The 20288-nt window shown below is 32.2% G+C and overlaps 1 protein-coding gene across 1 annotated transcript; it reads right to left on the bottom strand.

Moving 5' to 3' along the window:
• Positions 1-3740: 3740 nt before the first annotated feature.
• LOC127717814 (chitinase-3-like protein 2) lies at positions 3741-18471 on the bottom strand. Its single transcript, XM_052223660.1, has 8 exons — positions 18256-18471; positions 14832-14901; positions 12417-12856; positions 10404-10534; positions 9132-9255; positions 7257-7442; positions 5814-5930; positions 3741-4514 (listed from the first exon to the last, which is right to left on the bottom strand). Exons 2-8 carry the CDS (start codon positions 14887-14889, stop codon positions 3954-3956), a joined length of 1617 nt encoding a protein of 538 aa, XP_052079620.1. The 5' UTR covers positions 14890-14901; positions 18256-18471; the 3' UTR covers positions 3741-3953.
• Positions 18472-20288: the final 1817 nt, after the last annotated feature.

The following is a 20288-nucleotide window of genomic DNA, read 5'->3' as shown; positions in this document are numbered from 1 at the left end:
CATCATTACCATATATTATCCCCATTAATGTCCTGATAGAGGTGTTATTTAATACCTTCAGGAAACCCTCTGCTGAGCTGCTTTGGGCAGCTTTATATTTTTCCTTGATATAAAATATTCGTTGCTCGTTCTTTTAGTTTAAATAATGTAAACAATACATATGTCGGGGCCTTTAATAGCTGACTATACGGTATGGATTTTACTGATTGGTGACCTGGTCTCATTGGCAATCATTCTACATCTCCTTATTTTATAGTACTGATGTTTCGGTCCAGTAATTCTTTTAGCTTTCCTCAGCTCTTCAAACTTTGTAGAAGTTTTGGCCTCGATCATCACTGAAGAGACATTTTTTTAATGCGCATCTGATGCATTAAAACTGGTACTGTTAATATTGTTATTAATGTAATGATAAAGACATATTTTTGGAACGTTTGCGTTGCCTATGAAAATATTAATTATTGTTAATAAATTCTCTCTGGTAAAAATTAATGTTTCTGATATGAGTTTAAAAAAAATAAAAAAGCATCATTAAGTCATTTGAAAGAACTTTTATTGATATAGTATGATAATGATTTATAAACATTCATTTGATTTTGATAACTCCATTGAAAGAGCTAAGTAGTATAACAAAAATTCGCACATGATAATCTTTTACCTACTTTGTGGTTAAATAGATAATAATACACAGGTTTGAGCAAACTATAAGTAAATATATATATTTAACACTTGCAGTTACTAACAACCAGATGAAAGTTATTTACCAGTTGCTTCATATTACAATTTAAATGGGATGAAATAACAATTTTCTCTTTAGAATAAATTGAAGTTAAAAATGATTCATTGAAATGTGTTCTGTCACCAATCTATAATCAAGGTCAATGAAGCTGTCCAAAAAGACATCTTTGGTTATTGTCATTTTGTTCGCCCCTAGTTATACACAGATAAAATGCATGGAAGAATTTATACCTGGTATCTGTTAACGTCACGGTACCCAAATTGCACCTATTTAATGAAAATAACAGAGGAAATCTTACAAGTTTTCGTAGAGACTAAACAATTTGTATTTTTATGATTTGACACTATGCACGTCTTTCAACATAGGTAAATATATTTAAATATATACAAACAGTTCACAGTATATATAAACAGATGAAGTGTTCACTGGAAAAAGTAAAATGTACGGAAACATCGCCGTGCGACGTCCACAAAAAGTCACCTTTTAAAAATTAGCAAATAAAATATGCTACAAGCATTCATTTCTTAAAAAATGAATAGTAAGCATGGACTAATGTCAAATTGTTCTAAATATTTAAAGAAATAAAACAAAATATCTGTTATTCGACTTTTAAGGATGTGAATTTAAGCATGGATGCAATTTGGGTACTCCTCATTACAAAATCATTGATCGTTTGGAGGTCTGTTCAAACCCATTTTTCTATGATTCAATATGGATTCAAAATTAAATTGGTGGAACTATATAGTAAATAATGATCTACAAAATAAACACAGAATGGAAACTTTTGTCTAGATCATAAATAAACGTAGGTGAAAAAACTGTCAAAATAGGTGCAATTTGGGTACCCTCATGTTAGATATAAATGTAAACATCATCGTCTTATTGGGAGACAACTTGTCTCAACTTAGTCCATTTCGTTCTATTTTAGGACAGAAGGAGTCTGGGATCCAGGCCCAATGTCCTCTTCGCTTCTTCTACTGTCGAGCACTGAGCCAGGATCCCAGGTTAGAATAGAAAGAGAGTAGCGAATTAACTCGAGGATGGCCGACTGAGTACAAGACCACATTGGTCTAAGGTAGATACAGTTGATAATTATGCTAGTCAATATAGTTTGAGTGTAAAACAGCTATAGTAATATTAATGTACTAACAATACAGTACTTTCAGGTGTGTTTGTCCAGTAATGCGGTATACGTTATTTTGTAGTTTTGTCAAGCGTCAGTGAAAATAAAAACATGAATGGCTGATGATACATAACTGATGAAACTTAAAACAACTAAGTACACAAAATCGGAAACGTACAATGCATTTTTGAAACATTACAAAATTAACTAGAGGCTCTAAAGAGCATGTGTTGCTCACCGTGGTCTATGTGCACATTCAACAAAGTACACTCTCCAACATTATAGACGAGAATAGAATTCATGACAAAAATCTCTGTTTTGTTTATCTTGTATTGCTGATCATTTAGTCTGTTTAGCTTCTCTTTTTGTTCATTAGTTTTTGCTCAAAACACAAAATAGGGTAAAAAATCCTTATTTAAGAGCAATCACTCCTGTAAAGAGTGACAATCTACTAACGTTATCTGCAAAATTTGACTTGTTAGTAGATCTTGCCTTGCTGATCATTTTTGTGATTTAAAGTGCCTTTTTATCTATTATAATTTTATCATATAAGGCAAAACGCAAAAAAATGGTAAAAATCGTCATTAAAGGGCAATAACTCCAATAGGGAGTCATCGTACGATTTCCTCCATATTGTCTTAATTGTAGATCATTTTTGCTTATTTAAGTTTCTATCTATCTATTATAGTTTTAAGATATAAGGCAAACACGCCAAATAATCGTCATCAAAGGGCAATAACTCTAATAAGGAGTCGACTGACGAATTCGACTATACAGACTTATTTGTAGAACTTGTCTTGCTCATTTTAGCAATTTAAAGTTTCTCTATATCTATTATAGTTTTCAAGATAATAGCCAAAAATGGAAAAAAAGGTAAAAATTGTCATTAAAGGGCAATAACTCCTATAATAAAAAAGGTCGTCTGGCAGTTTGGACGTATACGGACAACTGGTAGAGCTCAACATTCTGAACATGTTTACCTTGTCAGATTATCTCTATTTTTAACGGTTTTCAAAATAATAGACAAAACTTGCATTTTACCCCTATGTTCTATTTTTAGACATGACGGCCATCTTGGTTGGCAGGCGGGGTCATCGGACACATTTTGTAAACTAGATACCCCATTGATGATTGTGGCTAAGTTTTGGTTAACTTTGGCCCAGGAGTTTCAGAGAAGAAGATTTTTGTAAAAGTTAATTACGGACGACGGACGACGGACGTCAAGTTATGAGAAAATCTCACTTGGCCCAATGGGCCAGGTGAGCTAAGAAGGGTTTTGAATTTATAAGGCAACAAACCAAGACTTGAAAAGATTCACGTATTTATGTAAAAAAAAATCAATATTCCTTGTTGAGCGGTTCACATTAGCTTGCTGATAACATTTGAGACTGTATTTAGAAATAACTATATCATTTTAAGTCTCTTTGTGAATATTCTGTGACAAAAATTCAATTATGTCTCTTGTGTTAAGTATTTTACACATAACTCAAACATGATATGATTAATTGATTGATTGATTGAGTGTTGGTTTCTTAACGTCCAGTGGCAAATATTTCATGCATGTTCAGGATGGTATGATATGAATACAAGTACCGTGTTATCGTCTTAATAATTTGGTTACCGGGTAGGCAGAAAATTATTAGAATGATATAAATATTTGTTCATATTGTGATTACCTGACCAGATATACGATTCATACAAGCCTTTATTCTGATGAATTGTATTTCAATTATTTAAGGAAGTAAAATGGATATATTTGAGAAAAAATTTGATTGAAAAAGTCTTCAAAACTTGTTTAACTGTCTTATGTTCAGACAAAATGTGTCTTGCAATTACATGATTTATTTTGTAAAAAAGCACTTTTTTTTTTTGGGGGGGGGGGGGGGGAAGGGGAGAATTAACACGGGAATATCATAATTGAAAATTTGAAGAAAAAAATCTCGTTTGACATAAAATCCGAGCACCGCACAAACGTGTTTGATGCCAAAGTTTACTGTTTCAATACAAATAGTTAACGTATATCCAAAATTTTATCAGTTTACTTTTAACTCTGTAACTTTGATTGCATTTGCCCACTGTTTCCCCTCATGAAAATTAATCTCCACAACAGATAAACAAAGTAGTAATAATCATCGTCATCCATAAAACATTGCAAATTTTAGTATGTGATGCTTGATTTATATTGTACACTATAAACGAGGGTCTGGGTGTTGTTCGGATTGTAGTGGTTATAAATTCCGTTGTTTTTGCATCAGTAGATACAAGTGTTGTTTTTGTATCAGTATATAAAAGTGTTGTTATTGTGCTTGTCATCTGAGATTCTGTTGAATTGTCAGAGTCAGTTTTGTTCGTCTTAGCTACTGTTTCCTGTGGATTGCTTGGTTTTCTAGTTGGTGTTGATTGTGGCGTAGTTGGCGCTGTCGTAGTTGGTGCTTTCGTAGTTGTCGCTATCGTAGTTGGCGCTGTCGTAGTTGGTGCTTTCGTAGTTGTCGCTATCGTAGTTGGCGCTTTGGTAAAACTTGTATTAGATGCAGCATCCTTTATAGCGTTCAATAAAGGGAATTTTCCCTGTCCGCAATGATTACCAGAGAAATCATCAAGATCATATGTCCAAAACATTATACCTCCTAATCCCATTGTTTTGGCGTATTTAACCTAGAAGAAAAATTCAAATATTATTGCAATTTCTTATGTAATAACAATCACAAATGATACTAGATTCTTAAAGACTCGTAATAATAAATGTCTTTTTCAGAAAACCGGTTTGAAAATTCACTTCACAAAATATTTTAACATTTATCATTTTGGATATCCTTTCCAGTTTTTTCTTTTCCCAAATTTTTTATATCAGCTACCTAGATTTGTTTGTTTATGCATCTGTCTTCATTTTCTCTTTTCTGTTCTATTTAGGTAAAGTATGTTCATGATCACGCCAAACATCGTATGGTAGTTTCGGCATGGATCGTCAAACTTCGAGATTTTGTTTTACCTCTGATATTGTGGTCTTCACTTTAAAAAAATGTGTGTTCGTTGTTCTTTGTATTTGTACGACTTTTCTTAAGGCATTGGGTGTTGTGATGTGGTCTGTTATAGTGTCCAGTATGGTAACCATTGCTATCCTGATTCGTATGTTAAGTTTTTATTGGATAATTGTCTCATATATATCCAACCAAATATTCCTTTTACAGTACTTTTGTATTAACTTTATGATATATAGAATAACCGTACATTGTTTTAAATATAGATTTTATTTGTATAAGGCTTAGAAACAGGTAGAAAGCGAGGCTTTGTCGAGCATTTCTATTCTGTTTTGAGCCGAGTACTATGTATGGCTATTCTTTATATACTGTAACTCCTACAAATGTTCCATAGGAAATATTTAGGATAAAAACCATCGTTTTTTTTTAAATTTGGAGTGAATGACGTAAAAATTCCGCGAACCTGTACTTTTAAAGACGTAATTGATAAAACTTTACGGAAACGAATTGTCAACGTCATAAACAAGGCGATTTACGGTCAGTGACTGTATATCATAAATGATTTTACGGTCAGTGCAATTTGAAGCCTATTTTATAGTGATTATTTGATTTCCAGATTAAATATTTCATGATTATTTGATAATCAAGGACTGTATTTTTGATTATATGAATATTATATTTAAAACAAATAGTTAATGATTATGTGATTATACTGGCAACACATTTGTGATTAAGTTATTACTTGGACACCACCCATGTGGGGCCTCAATTTGACTACACAGCTGTAGTATATAAGTTTATATTATCCTCTCTTTTCAATGTAGAATTTATAATTATAAGTTTGTTCAAAGTTTTTTGGGAAGTACTTGCCTTTTCTTGCAGAAGTACTAAAACGTTTAGAAAATCGTTATCTCTAGATTAGTATTACAGAAAACTCACTTGTACATAAACTTGGACATTAGAAATGGGTGTTTACCTTTTCTATCATACTTCTCGGGGTATTATATGCAAACCACTGGTTACCAGAATATGCATAGGTATATTTCTGTTCATCGTCCCATATTCCACGAAGTCCTTTGACTTTGTCACATAACTGTAAATATAGAACAGTAAATAGAACGTATGATACAGCAAAGTATTAGCGATCTATCAATAAATATTCTTACGATAGTCACTACCTACACATTTGCTTTGTCAGACATATTAGTTATGATATAAGTCAGTTTTGTATAACTTTTTATCTTTCGGCTTTTAGTGTCAAACTATATTTCTCGGAAACGAAACACTCCTAACATGTATGTGTATTTATAGGCACCGAGATCTACATATACCAAAATCAATACACGGCACTTGTTTCTTAACGGGCATTTGATTATTAGACTGTGAAGCTTGGATTGGCAATATGCTTCAAAAGTATATCCATCAATTGATGCTGACGTTACATATGACGTAGTGACCTCAAAATTAATTGGGATCTTTTCATGCAATATTGCATTATAATATGAGCAACCATAAGTCCCCATACGAATTTCTATAATGAGCAAAACCCATGCAATTTAGTAAGCTATAAAAGCCCCGACAAAATGTAAAACAATTCAAGCGTTAAACTAACTGCCTGTTTATGTTAAACCAATCTCCAGAAACAAAATAAGACAGACATCAACCAACGATAACCACTGAATTCTAAGCTCATTACTTGTAACAGGAACTGACGGACAATCAAGTCATTTTTGATTTTAGAAAAATGTCTGGTCTTTCCATTCTAATCTCACATTAACCTTTCATGGCTGCTTCTGTCTCTCCTATCATTTTTTGGCTGACGAATAAAACATGCATAAAAATCAAGAGGGTGAAAACGACAAAATAAGGTGTATGCCAGTTACATACTTGTATCAAACGTCTTGTTAAAGTTTTGTTAACTTAGTTTTTGACATACCAATACTCAAAATCACAATCAATTATCAAAACATTCCACCTTTTCAGATTAGGTTAAGAGAGGAGATTCCTTTTTGTTTTGTAACAAAAAATCAGCTTTGAAAACGATTTAACATTAATTTTTTTGTCATATGAAAAGAATTATAACCTTATTCAGAACATTTTTTTGTTACATGTTTCACGTAGTCATGATTTGATTTGATTGTCATTGATAACTGGTCTCAAAGTTGAAAATTTTTACGGGTATTATTATTAATACATTCAAGTGAAGAATATAGGTCCGCCATTCCTGCATATTACACGCAAAAGAGATTCATATCGATTGACACGTGTACGGCTAATGTCAACTTTTTTTAATGAACTTTATAGAATGCATAAATTACTCGAATTTGTATTTTAATGATTTTGTGTTGAACTGTTCGCACCTTAAAAAAAGTGGCTGATTGGTCAAATTAACAGTCATATTCCAACAAGGGTTAATTACCTCGAAATAAGACAACTGGCCCCTCAATTTCCTTATTGGACCTACAATAGTACTGTTTATCACTGGAGCTCCAATGCTATGATTGGATGGACTTCTCAGTGTTAAAGCTAAAGCTGTTGCCGTAATCCCCATTACTAACTTTTCTGGAGGTGCTCCTTTTTTCATCCAGTACTGTATAGTCCAGTTCTGCATAATAATACAAAATAAAATCAAAATATTGTGCATATATCTTTTTTCTTAATAGGTAGTCATGATATTATTGAATACACCTTTGAATTTTTCGACTTTTGTATGGTTTATAAGTATTTCAACAAGATACTTCTTTTACAAGAAGGTAAATAAACATTACTTATTAATATACCAAGAAACATGTTTTGAAGCTTCAATTATTGTATAGAGCAGTAATCCACAATTAAATATTATACAATTATAGCCTTTGTATGAGGTCGATATAACATCGTATTGACCTCAACCAGAGGCTGCAATTGTTATATTATTAGTTAGCAACTATTACATAAACGATGTAAAATTGGGGATTTCTAGAATGTATTTTTAGTAACATGCTGTATGCCCTGTGCAATACGAAAAGCTAATAACAACAGTATTGACGTGCAAACTGAGTAAATACAAATGTACATGTGATCAATTTTTAACGAATCATAAATCCTTAAAAATATTTAATTGATAATAAACTCAAATATTTCACGTTAGGTTTTAAAAGGTAGAAACTTACAAGTGACAAAACGAACGTATCGTCTGTCTTTCTTTACTGAAAGTGCTCTCAAATGTTTTGATATATGTCTTTCTTTGATATGCATATACTCATTTGATTACATCAGATAACATCAGATCAAACGATTCAAAGGTAGTTTATGTCGCTACTTTACTCCTTCTGTACACAACACGCCATACGATGAATCAATATGCAGGTTTTAAATCCATTACAATTTTCTTTATATCGGACAACGAGGAAGTGACTTGTTGGCCTTGATTTGGTTTTAAAGTAAGACTAGTGGAAACAAGTTACTAATACAACGACTTTACGGTATCTTATTAAAGTTCACATAATAAAAATTTCATATCAATGTATGATTTTGATGAAAGCATTAGAACGTAACTAAATTACTAATTTTAATCTAAAACTCGGTACTATGATTTTGAAATCGTTTTTTTTTTCTTTTCTTTGAACAGCCAAAGCAGCAGTTGGTAATTTGTTGTTTCATAAATTATATCTTTAGTTTAAATATTCTGACTGATTTGACCTTTTGAAAGTTGTACTAACCTCAACGTTAAACTTTGCTGTTAAAAAAATAATAGCATTCTAATTTCAATACTTTAAATGCAATGGTGTAACGGAACCACAACTAATATTGTGCAATAAATTTTGGCAGCCAAAATGACACCAACGTGTCCCTCACTTTTTTTTAAACAGAACACCGATGAGTGTTTATCTCATGTCGGCCATCTTTCAAAATTAACACGCTGCCAAAAAACTGGTTTTTGCGAAGAAAAACTTAAAATTTGATGTCGGCAAATATTAGACATTCTGCTAAAGAAACAGGCATGGGTCGTGTTTTTACTTGTTGTGCAATCGCTTGAATTTGGAACTGCTAACTAGCTACAGTAGATTGCCAAAACAACAAAATACCACGGTTTGAATATAACTATCACTACAAAAAGACATGCTGTATACAACATAACATGTGATATCTCAGGATTATTGATGAGATCTGAATATCTTGAGAACATGAGGTCTGTAAAGCCTGATACTGTAATATAATACCTGTGACAGCCGAGGATTTAAGGTTATAGTCTGAACGCTAATATCTTGAGAACAGAGGCCCTGCTGAACGACCTTAATTTGTATAAAATTACCTGTGACAGCTGAGGATTATAGGTTTGGTCTGATAATCTTGAGAATAGAGGACCTGTAAATCCTGATACTTTACTCCAAGTACCAAAGTAGTCATACGCCATAACGTTGATAAAATCTACATATCTGTCAAAAAGATATATTTATATATTTGTATGAGAAACCGTCGATCACTTACTCTTCATGGACTCAATGATATACTGAAATTGCATCAATGATTAATAATAGAATATAAAATTATTTTTGTAATATTTTTTATCAAATGCCTATAACAGATATTTGTAACAATGTCTACGTTTTTTACCGATTTGAAAAATTTAAATTATTTTGCAAAATTCAATAATAATTCGTTATCCGTTATGTTTTTTACATTGTCAGTTTTATCAACATTGTACTTCCTGCTTGGTTCCTGCAAATGTGAAAACAGGATTTAAGAGTAAGAGATCTAGACCAGACTGGTAGGGTGTTAGGGTGAATCGGAATAAAGAGTCCAGGTAGAATTGTAACACATCTTCCAGCGCACTATTACCTTTTGAATTGGCATTTTAAAAATCAAACTAACTATACTAGTCGTGTACAAAGCATGGATCGTGCTCATATCAAATCAGCATGTTCTCATCCTGATGTGAATGTTATATTTGCTATGGACGTTAAACACCATTCGATACAATGCAATATGATAATTGTATTGTCAATTAAAGACGCCCGAAGGACAGTATAATTACAAACGATTTACTACAATGATCCATCTATCCATCCACCAATTCCTACGAACCTTTATATTTTCATCCAGCCTGATCAATTTACTTACGTCGGAAGTTTTAACGGTGTAGCTCTGTGTCGTCTGCTTAAACATCAATTTTAGCATCGTAAAATTCAGAAAGTCGAAACAAACACATATGATGTGTGTGTTAAGGATTTTCTATATCAGAGAAATGAATTTTGTCAATTTTCTAGCGAGTGTATTGTACCCATCTTCGATTTTGTCGGGATTCCACGCAAACAGGTCAAGAAAAACTTTAGAATAGGCAATTTATGAATACAAAATAGTGAACGTAGGGAAACCTCTCACACAAAAACAAAATTTAGTCGATATGTTGGCCGTCTTGTGTTCACTTTGTTATCTGCAAATTTAATACTAGTAACTTTACACACAAGTTTTTCTTTTTATACGGAATGCTGGATTTTGTATGGAAATTTTTTGACGGACTGAAGGATAGTGTGAGATTATCTATATTTTCCTTCCCCGTAATGAATGGTCTCTTTATACTTACTTGACAATTTCTTTAACATTGTAGGATTCGTCAATGTTGGGTTTTCCTGCAGCAACTGCTATAGAAAGTACCAATCTTGGCTTGTGACTTGTTCTGATTGCGTCATCATTGTCAAACTCCGAACGCATTGCCTATAAACGTTGTAAATATAACATAAGTCAATTTTAAAGGAGAAACATTGCTTTGTGTGAAAGAGAAGCGAGAGATATCAAAGGGACGTTCAAACTCATAAAAAAACGACGAAATAACAAACAACAGTACACTAAACACAACATAGAAAACAAAAGACTGAGCAACACGAACCCTACCAATAAACTTATTATTATACTAACATGTAGTTAAACCTAATTATTACATTGGTAGCAATGAATTACATTAATTTCCCAGTCAAATAAAAACCGATAATTTCACATGTGAAATAAACGTGGTTATTTCACTCTCTGACGTCATACAACAATAGACGTTGTCAAGACGTCGATAACGTCGGATCAAAACAAATTGTGAATGCGTAGAAAAAAGATATAGTTCCTTACATTTTCTACATTAATTTCATTAAAAAAGCCATTTGCCAATGTAATAAAAAGAATAACTAATCAAAGAATTCAAATATCGAAAAATATTCAACTCGTGACCGAACAACACGCATTCGTGAATTAATGTGTTGTTCGGTCACTCGTTGAATATTTTTCTCTATTTGAATTCTTCGATTAGTTATTCTATAACTGTATTCATTTACAAAAATGTTAATTATTTTGTATATTCTCTACCCGTATGATTTCATATTGTTTGTACATAATTACTATCTGGACACTGGTGTTGTTGGTGATCATAAAGTCCAGCATATTTATTATATCATCTTTGATTTATTTGCTGTTGGGATCAGTGTGGTTCTTCACTCAGTAATATTGTTTATGAACCCAAACAAGGAATTTGTACCTACGATTCCCATTTTGTAAAAAAACCCCAGAAAAATCTCTTTTTAATAAAAATGTAGTTGATCTTTCGATTATGCATAGGGAATAGTAGTATAGAGCGTAGAAAAATCAAAAGTTTATGTCATTACTTCTTGATTGTAAAGAAATAATTGAAGATTTTGAAGTAGATCTTCAGAATTTTAAGATCAACATCTGATTGAAACAACTGGTTGTTTGTACCTTATCATAATATTTCTGAAATTCTTCTTTTACTGTAGAATTAATGGTTGCAAGAATCTTAGTCGAACATCAAAACGACCCAGTTATGTATCGTTTTTTATAAGGATTTTCGTCAAGTTTATTTATCCAGTGAAAAGACAGGAGATTTTCATCGTCCTATTTATGTTAATATGAACGGAGAATACGACGAATTTATGATTTTCGAAAATCTCCTCTTAAGTGAAAACTGCAGGGTTTTATGGGTGATTTACAGATTTACTGTGTATTCAGCATTCTGTAGTAAGGCATTCTAAGTGTTGGTAATATACATATAAAACCAATACGGTTAGTAGTTTTGTCTGCTCGAACAACAATATATTTGTTTTGAAGAGAGGATAAAGTGTCAATGCAACAAAATGCTACCACTTTGTTTCAAAAGTACATTTAGTAGTTTTTAAATTTATCTACTTTGTTATTAATCAAGTTCTTTATACAGAAATAATTTTGATGATAAAAAAGCCACTTCTTCCTTCTTTCATGTGTTATTTTGATAGTAAAATACATGTAATTGCGTTATAAAAGTTACATTTTTTCCCATACTAAAGGCAACAGTAGTATACCGCTGTTCGAAACTCATAAATCGATAGAGATAAAAACAAATCCGGGTTACAAACTAAAACTGAGAGAAACGCATCAAATATAAGAGGAGAACAACGACACAACAATAACACAACATTAAAATGTAGCACACACAGAAACGAACTATAATATAACAATGGCCATTAAACATACCTATTAACAGTATCATATGCTATGTTAACTATCCATTGAAAACATCAGTATATTAGTTCGTGCTTATAAATGTATGATTTTTTTTTACCTTTAATAGTTCTGTAAATTTGTCCTTAAATACTCCAGGATATTCCCAATCAATATCAAAGCCATCAAAATTCCGGTCACGTAAATAGATACGACAATTTTTAGCAAATGCTTTTCGTCGTTCGGGTGTCTCTGCTACATTATGTAAAGCTTCCGATGATGTTGCTCCACCAATAGAAAGCAGTGTTACTAATTTCTTATTTCTTATTTTAATATTTGTAAAATCGAAATATTTTCCTTTCGCATCAGGAGGAAGGAGTCCATTGTCATCATCAACTTGCAGTCTTTCAAGCTTTAGCTTTGCTGTATTAACTTTAGCAAATGCAAATATGGCATGGGTGCACAGAAATGGATCAATATCTTTGATGTAAAATCTGCCTGATATTACTTGAAGCGTGTTTGTCCATGTTCCATAATAACAAACTCTCTTGAAATCAGAACCTGAAAAAAATAATAAACTATCATAGATTTTTTTTTAATTTGGCAACTTTATCTATTTTACAAAATAATCCAAGTAAACCTTTCCGGTTTTTTCTGCATGATTTTTTTGTTTTTTTGACAGGCTAGCTCCAGCATGGCATCCTCTTACCGAATAACATAATTATAGAATAGTAAGTTCGTTAGTTTTCTCTTTTGAATTGCTGCACATTTTGTTATTCCTTGGTTTCTTATAGCTTATTATACGGTATGGTGTTTGCCAACTGTTGAAAGCAATAGTAGGACCTGTAGTTTTTTTCCATCTTCGTCAATGGGTCTTTGTTAGGAAGTTTTCTCATTGAAAATCATACCACATCCCCTTATTTTCATGATGATGCTGTTGCGTTTTTACCAACAAGAGACAAATAACTTGATACAGGTAAACATTTAATAAAATACAAATATGAAAATTAATTTTGAATGTGTATTATTATATATTTTTTTAAGAACGAACAAGGACTTCTAGTCATCAGCTGCAGGAAAGGCTAGCAAAAACATTGATTAACGAAAACCATCGTTTATATTCTAAGTATTTATCAAATTATCAAGAAATACAACAGATGAACACTTAAAATTCTAAACGTCATAAAGATTTAACAGTAATTGATGTTTGTGCAACCTGATCAGTTTGAATTCCTCAATACATTTTACAATTGCATCCACCTAGCCGTTATATGTGGGTAGTCATTAGTACATTTCTTCACAAATCTGTTTAAACTCGATAAAAAAGATTGAGACCTTAACATTTCGGAGACAGAATATATTGGCTCATATATTTTTTAACTGCATTGTTGAGTACCAGTCTATTTGATATATACACATATCGCCGTTTATATACTATATCGAAAATATAACTTCCCAATTATTATCATATAAACCTATTATGTCTGTTTTGGTAGCTCAACAAATTTTGTTATTATAACGGGACTATAAACAATTGTAATACAAGTGGGAGGTTTAGCTAGCTTTGAACACAGATTCAACACACCATTTTCTTCGGAAAACGCCTGTACCAAAGTCAGGATTATGGCAGTTGTTCACTTGTTCCGTTGATTGATATCGTTTGATTTTGTCAGTTTTTATGGACTTCCTCTTTTTGAATTTGCCTTGGAGTTCGTTTTTTTTATACTTTTTTCACATAAACAAATCACTAGCATTTAATTTCTTGAAAATAATTTGTTTAATGAAAATTGCGAAAACTTGATGGAAATGTTTTAAATACCAGAAATAGAAAAGAAAAGGCAGTGGATGGACATACATGTCCATTACAAACACAGATATAAACAATCAATGAATATATATATATATATTGTCATATATAGATATAAAAAGGTGTGGTATGCGTGCCAATGAGACAACTCTCCATCCAAGTCACAATTTGTAAAAGTAAACCATTATAGGTCAAAGTACGGATTAAAACACGGAGCCTTGGCTCACACCGAACAGCAAGCTATAAAGGGCCCCAAAATTGACTAGTGTAACACCATTCAAACAGGAAAACCAACGCATTAAAAGGTCTTCCATGCGGAACTGTGTTCCTATACTGACAGCAAGATCACTCGTCTCTTTTCATCATTTTCTTTATATTTTTTTGGTTATGGTTTTTTTTCAAAGGTTGGGCTTGCAGCCATTAAAGAAACAATCCAGCTTTTCTACGACCAATCCGAATTTGTATACATTTGTATACAATATCTCAATGAAAAGTGTCATTTTTGTACTGTTTGTATGATCTTTAAACCACTTATCCAATGACATTCATACCTGTATATAAAACTCACTATTGGAACTAGAGTAAACTGACCTTATAAGACATGTGACCCTTAAATTGGGGTAAAAATACATAGGGAAAAGAAGGGCGTGACATAACAAGACAGGTTTTGTTAAGGAGCGGTGACCTCTATAATATGTTTGACTTCTACTTTTATTTTATGACACTTACCATTTGAATATCTGACAAAAAGTAACAAAAATATTGAAATAATGGCCTCCGTCTCCATATCTTGTGATACCTATTTAAATAATGAGAAAAAAAGATTTTTTTTTAAATATTCAAATATTGGCCTCCGTCTCCATGTCTTGTGATACCTGTTCAAAAAATGGCCTCTGTCTTCATATCTTGTGATATCTGATTACGTGATTTGATAAAAGATTTTTTTTAACGGAAATATTCTTTAAATCATTTGCGCAAGTATGTTTTATCAAATATACATTCAATAATGAATTGGTAAACGCAACAAATTAACTAAAACATTCTGTTATTCTACATTTGACAACTTTTGAAAATATATATCATATGCTTCAAATAACAATATATCTCACAGAATATGAAAACAACGAAATAGGTGCATTTACATATGATTTTGGTTCCGACATATTTATCTTGACTCCCAGAGTTTTTGTTTGTGTTAGATTTTCTCCATCTTCTACAGTTTTAAAGAAATAAGGCAATCATTTGGATTTCAGTCCAAAGTTTTATTTTATCATTATTTTAGAGCAAGTTAAAACAAACCCGTATCAAGGTCTAAATATATCAGATATATGACTAGCAAGGCAAGCTGTGCACTAGGTTTCCTGAGAAGACACGTACGCCAATACCCCCTAGATTGCAAAAAACTAGCCTAGTTAGCCATGGTAAGATCTGTATTGGAATACGGCGCTGTCATTTTGAGCACATTTACCATCAGGGAAATAGAACAGATTAAAAGCATACATAAAAGAGAAGCACGACTAATCATGCACAAATAAAACAGGATGTGTAATAAATATGCTTTCAAAGCTGAAACTGCCACCTCTCCATGAACGTAGGACACTCCAGAGGCTGATTTTGTTATACAAAGTAGTTCAGGGATTGGTGACAGCTATTGATCCGATAAACGACCTCATAGAAATAAGAAATGAACGTCAATTTAAGGAAAAAAAATTAAGTGGTTTCCAATATTCAAACATAGTAGAAAGACAAGAAACCAGAAATAGCAGATCATACAAATACTTTTATATAAAAAAGACATCAGAAAGAACTCTTTTTTCCCCGAAAACAGTGGAACAGTGGAACCATCTGAAAGAGTACATTGACAGTTGTTTTCTATTCGTTTGATGTGTTTGAGCTTCTGATTTTGCCATTTGATAAAGGACTATCCGTTTTGAATTTTCCTTGGAGTTCGGTATTTTTGTTATTTTACTTTTTTGCATGCTCAAAGACAGTTGAGGGTTTCGCGGCTGCAACTCCAACAGTTGAACTAACCACCACCTATCCTTTAATGGACACATATCCGCGATCGTATCATGCACTGAGTCGCATAAAGATACAGATACAGATACAGATCATGGCGGCTTCATTGGTTGATAGACTAGTATAAAATTTACACAAACTAAAATGTAAAAACACTAAAGATCCTTCATTTCATATACAAAAGTGGCGTATTAATATGAAAAACGTATAAACTCGTGTTTTATCAGTTAAGAAATTAAATAATTTTGTACAGATCGATCCTGCATGGGGATTTTTATATCATGACTTAACATAATTGACAATTTTCAAATTTTACGATGGGAGGTGACTCTTATTACCTATTTGAGGATTACAGCTGTTCCTCCTTGCGCATACATCAGGAGGCCAGTTTTAAGTTTTCAATGTATTATATCCATCATTTCCATACATAGCAAAAACCTTAAACTAAAACGCTACAATAACCTGTTCACGTTGATGGAAACAGATGTAAACCATCCAAATTTTGTCATTTTGTTCTCAAGATCTTTTAAGTACACAAGACTGAAACAATTACCAATGGGTCTAGGAGGTTATTACCTTATGAAAGTGGTTCAGCCTACTCTTTGTCGATGTTACATCACAAAAAAACATAACATTAAAGCAGGAAGCAGAAAATACAAAGGGGATAATCAAAAACCATAAGTCGAAAAAAAAACAGACAAATTCAGGGGCCATTAAGAAAAACATGGGCCAAAAGAAAAACTTACAATACCATGGGCAAAACTTCCAGACAATACCAAACCTGCCAAAGGCAAAAAAAAAGAAAATATCAAAAAACCATCAGTCGAAGAAAAACAGACAATATCATGAGCCAAAAAGAAAAACAGCCAATACCATGGGTCAAAAAGAAAACCAGCCAATACACGGGCAAAAAAGGAAAACAGACAATAGCATGGGCCAAAAAGAAAAACAGGCAATGCCATGGGCAAAAAGAAAAACACACAATACCAGACATCCAGACAATACCAAACCTGCCAAAGGCAAAAAAAAAGAAAATATAAAAAAACCATCAGTCGAAGAAAAACAGACAATATCATGAGCCAAAAAGAAAAACAGCCAATACCATGGATCAAAAAGAAAACCAGCCAATACACGGGCAAAAAAGGAAAACAGACAATAGCATGGGCCAAAAAGAAAAACAGGCAATGCCATGGGCAAAAAGAAAAACACACAATACCATGGGCAAAAAAGAAAAACAGACAATACCATGGGCAAAAAATAAAACAGACAATACCGTGGACAATAAAACCCAGACAGTACCATGGGCAAATCGAAAAAAATAGAGTATACCATGGACAAAAAAGAAAAACAGTCAATTCCATGTGCAAAATAGAAAACGGACAATATCATCGGCAAAAAATAAAAACAGACAATACCATGGGCAAAAAAGAAAAACAGACAATACCATGGACAATAAAGAAAAACAGACAATACCATGGACAAAAAGAAAACAGACAATACCATGGGCAAAAACAATGCACAATACCATGGGCAAAACACAAAAAAATAAATAATACACTGGACAAAAAGGAAAAACAGACAATACCATGGGCAAAAAAGAAAAACAAACAATACCATGGACAATAAAACCCGGACAATACCATGGACAAAAAAGAAAAACGACGATAAACAAACATCGGCCGATAATATCACAACTAAATAACTGAAGATTTAGCATCAAAACCCGCCAAATCCCTGGATTGATCTGAGGTGCTCCGGAAAGCTAAGGAGATTCTCCACTTGTGACGCCCGTCGTATGGGGTCTTAAAATCATCCCATATTGGCCATATACTTATGGAAGTCACAAGTCTAAAGATTAATGTTTTAAAAACCTCACTCAAAATTATACTGGTTTAAAGATAAAAGGGTTTGTTATTCATCAATGTTGATATTAGTTTAACTGACAATTAACCGTCAGTCGTCTATATAGTGTATACAAATTTGGAAAAATTCTACAAAACAGATTAAGGCCAGGTTTTACATGATCTTAATTATACAAACTAGTAACCGCTAACTTCATATGAAATCCAAAACGACAATTTATTTTACAAAATTGGTTTCAAAACTACAGGAAAGTACAGATGATACTGCTTACCTTGTCACGTATGTGTCTTCCTTTTTTCTAATTTAAAAAAACTTGTATGATGTTTCTCTGTGCTGTTTTCTTAACTCTACGCCTTTCTACATCCGTATGAGAAAATGATTAAGAGAGCAAATAAATATAAATTCCATGCAATACTTCGGATCAATCCCAAAATGAATGTATATTTAGGTATGTCATTCTCAAACCATAAACATCGGATGAAAGTAAAGTTGTCTATCTCTTTATCTACATGACAACACAATTATTTAGAGGTTTATTGAAGGATAAGTTACAGATGTCGACTATTAATAATTGTTTACAACAATTTATTTTGATATTTTCACATTGAAATATTTTCAATAGATTTATATTTAATTGATTATTTTTTTTAAATTGTTTTCATTTTAGAGATCAGCTATTTTGCCTTGTCATGTCGTAAAAAAGGGGGGAAAGTAGAATGACTACGAATTCGGAAAGCGGTAGTTACGAGAGTGTTTGTAAGAGTGTTTTAATCAATTGTTGAAGACGTAGACTTTACAACTATGAATAAATACTTAAACCGAGATCATTCAATAGTAAAAGCCAACAAAGTATCGGTATTTGGAAATTTGTAATCCTATATTCTACCCGAAGTGCAGTCGCAAATGTTAAGAGTGAAGACATATCAGTATGATTTCCATATAAGCTGATTGGTTACTGTATGCTTGCTTTCGATAACTATGAACATTATTTTATGCGGTACTATATGATATTGTTTTAATTAAAGCTGTTTGTGTTGTTTTTTATAACATTCTTATTGAGTTAAGTTATGCGGGGAAGTTTGAATGCTCCAAAACATGTTATTTGTGTTGTCTTTTATCAAATTCTTATTGAGTTAAAAGGGAAGGTTTGAATGCTCTAAAAAAAAATGCTGTTTGTGTTGTCTTTTATACCATATTTATTGAAATAAAAGGGGAAGTTTGAATGCTTCAAAATATATTGTTTGTGTTGTCTTTTATCAAGTTCTTATTGAAATAAAAGGGGAAGTTTGAATGCTCCAAAACATGCTGTTTGTGTTGTCTTTTATACCATTTTTATTGAAATAAAAGGGGAAGTTTGAATGCTTCAAAATATGTTGTTTACGTTGTCTTTTATACCATTTTTATTAAGTTAAAAGAGGGAAGTTTGAATGCTCCAAAAATGTTGTTTGTGTTGTCTTTTATACCATGCTTATTGTGTTAAAAGGGGAAGTTTGAATGCACCAAAAAATGTTGTTTCTGGGACTGTCCCAGTCAAACCGTCAGTGATGTGTTAAGTTTTATCTTGATCTTTTTTGTTCTACGGGTATTTGCTATTGATGGCATGTCTTTGAAAGTCTCTGATAAATTCACCACTTTTCTACTTAAATCGATTGTAATTTTGACATGTTTTGTATGTATAGACTCTAATCTATTGTTCAAGAAACTTGGTAAAACAGTATATTAAGCAATCATTGCAGTATTTAATCTTTAATACTTCAACAATTCACAATACACAAACTGAATAGTGGTTCTATTTTAAATACACATTTTTGTATCTTGTGTGTACCGGTAACAATCGCAGCATTTTGTTTTAAAATTGTGATACAGGCTGACTGTAATCTGGTTTAAGGCGTTTATTTATGTGGACAAATGAAAGATAACAACATGAACAAGACGTACTTTATAACGTATCGATATATATCTTTAGTTTCTTGTTTTTACTTCACAGTTATGCTTAGAAAGATAAAATGTTGGTTTCCCAATCTAAAATACCATACTAACCGTACCACGAACTGGGAACTGTCATTAGAGATTTGACAAAAAGTAATCACTTTATATAAGGTTATTTTAGTGAACAATACTTTAAGGTCTTTGGGGAATTTTATCTGCAACTTGATATTATTTTCATATGGTTGAAGTTACACGTTTTTTCTTTCTAATTTGACTCGGCTTTAAGAATCTGTGAACATGGGGGAATTATGTTTCTTTTTCAAAAATATATTGAAATTGAATAATTCGAGTTGATATCAATAATAAACTCATCAT

The sequence above is a fragment of the Mytilus californianus genome, unplaced genomic scaffold (genome assembly GCF_021869535.1).
Source record: "Mytilus californianus isolate M0D057914Y unplaced genomic scaffold, xbMytCali1.0.p SCAF_10, whole genome shotgun sequence".
Taxonomy (NCBI): domain Eukaryota; kingdom Metazoa; phylum Mollusca; class Bivalvia; order Mytilida; family Mytilidae; genus Mytilus; species Mytilus californianus.
Note: the sequence above shows the minus strand (reverse complement) of the source record. Positions and strands in the feature narration are given on the sequence as shown.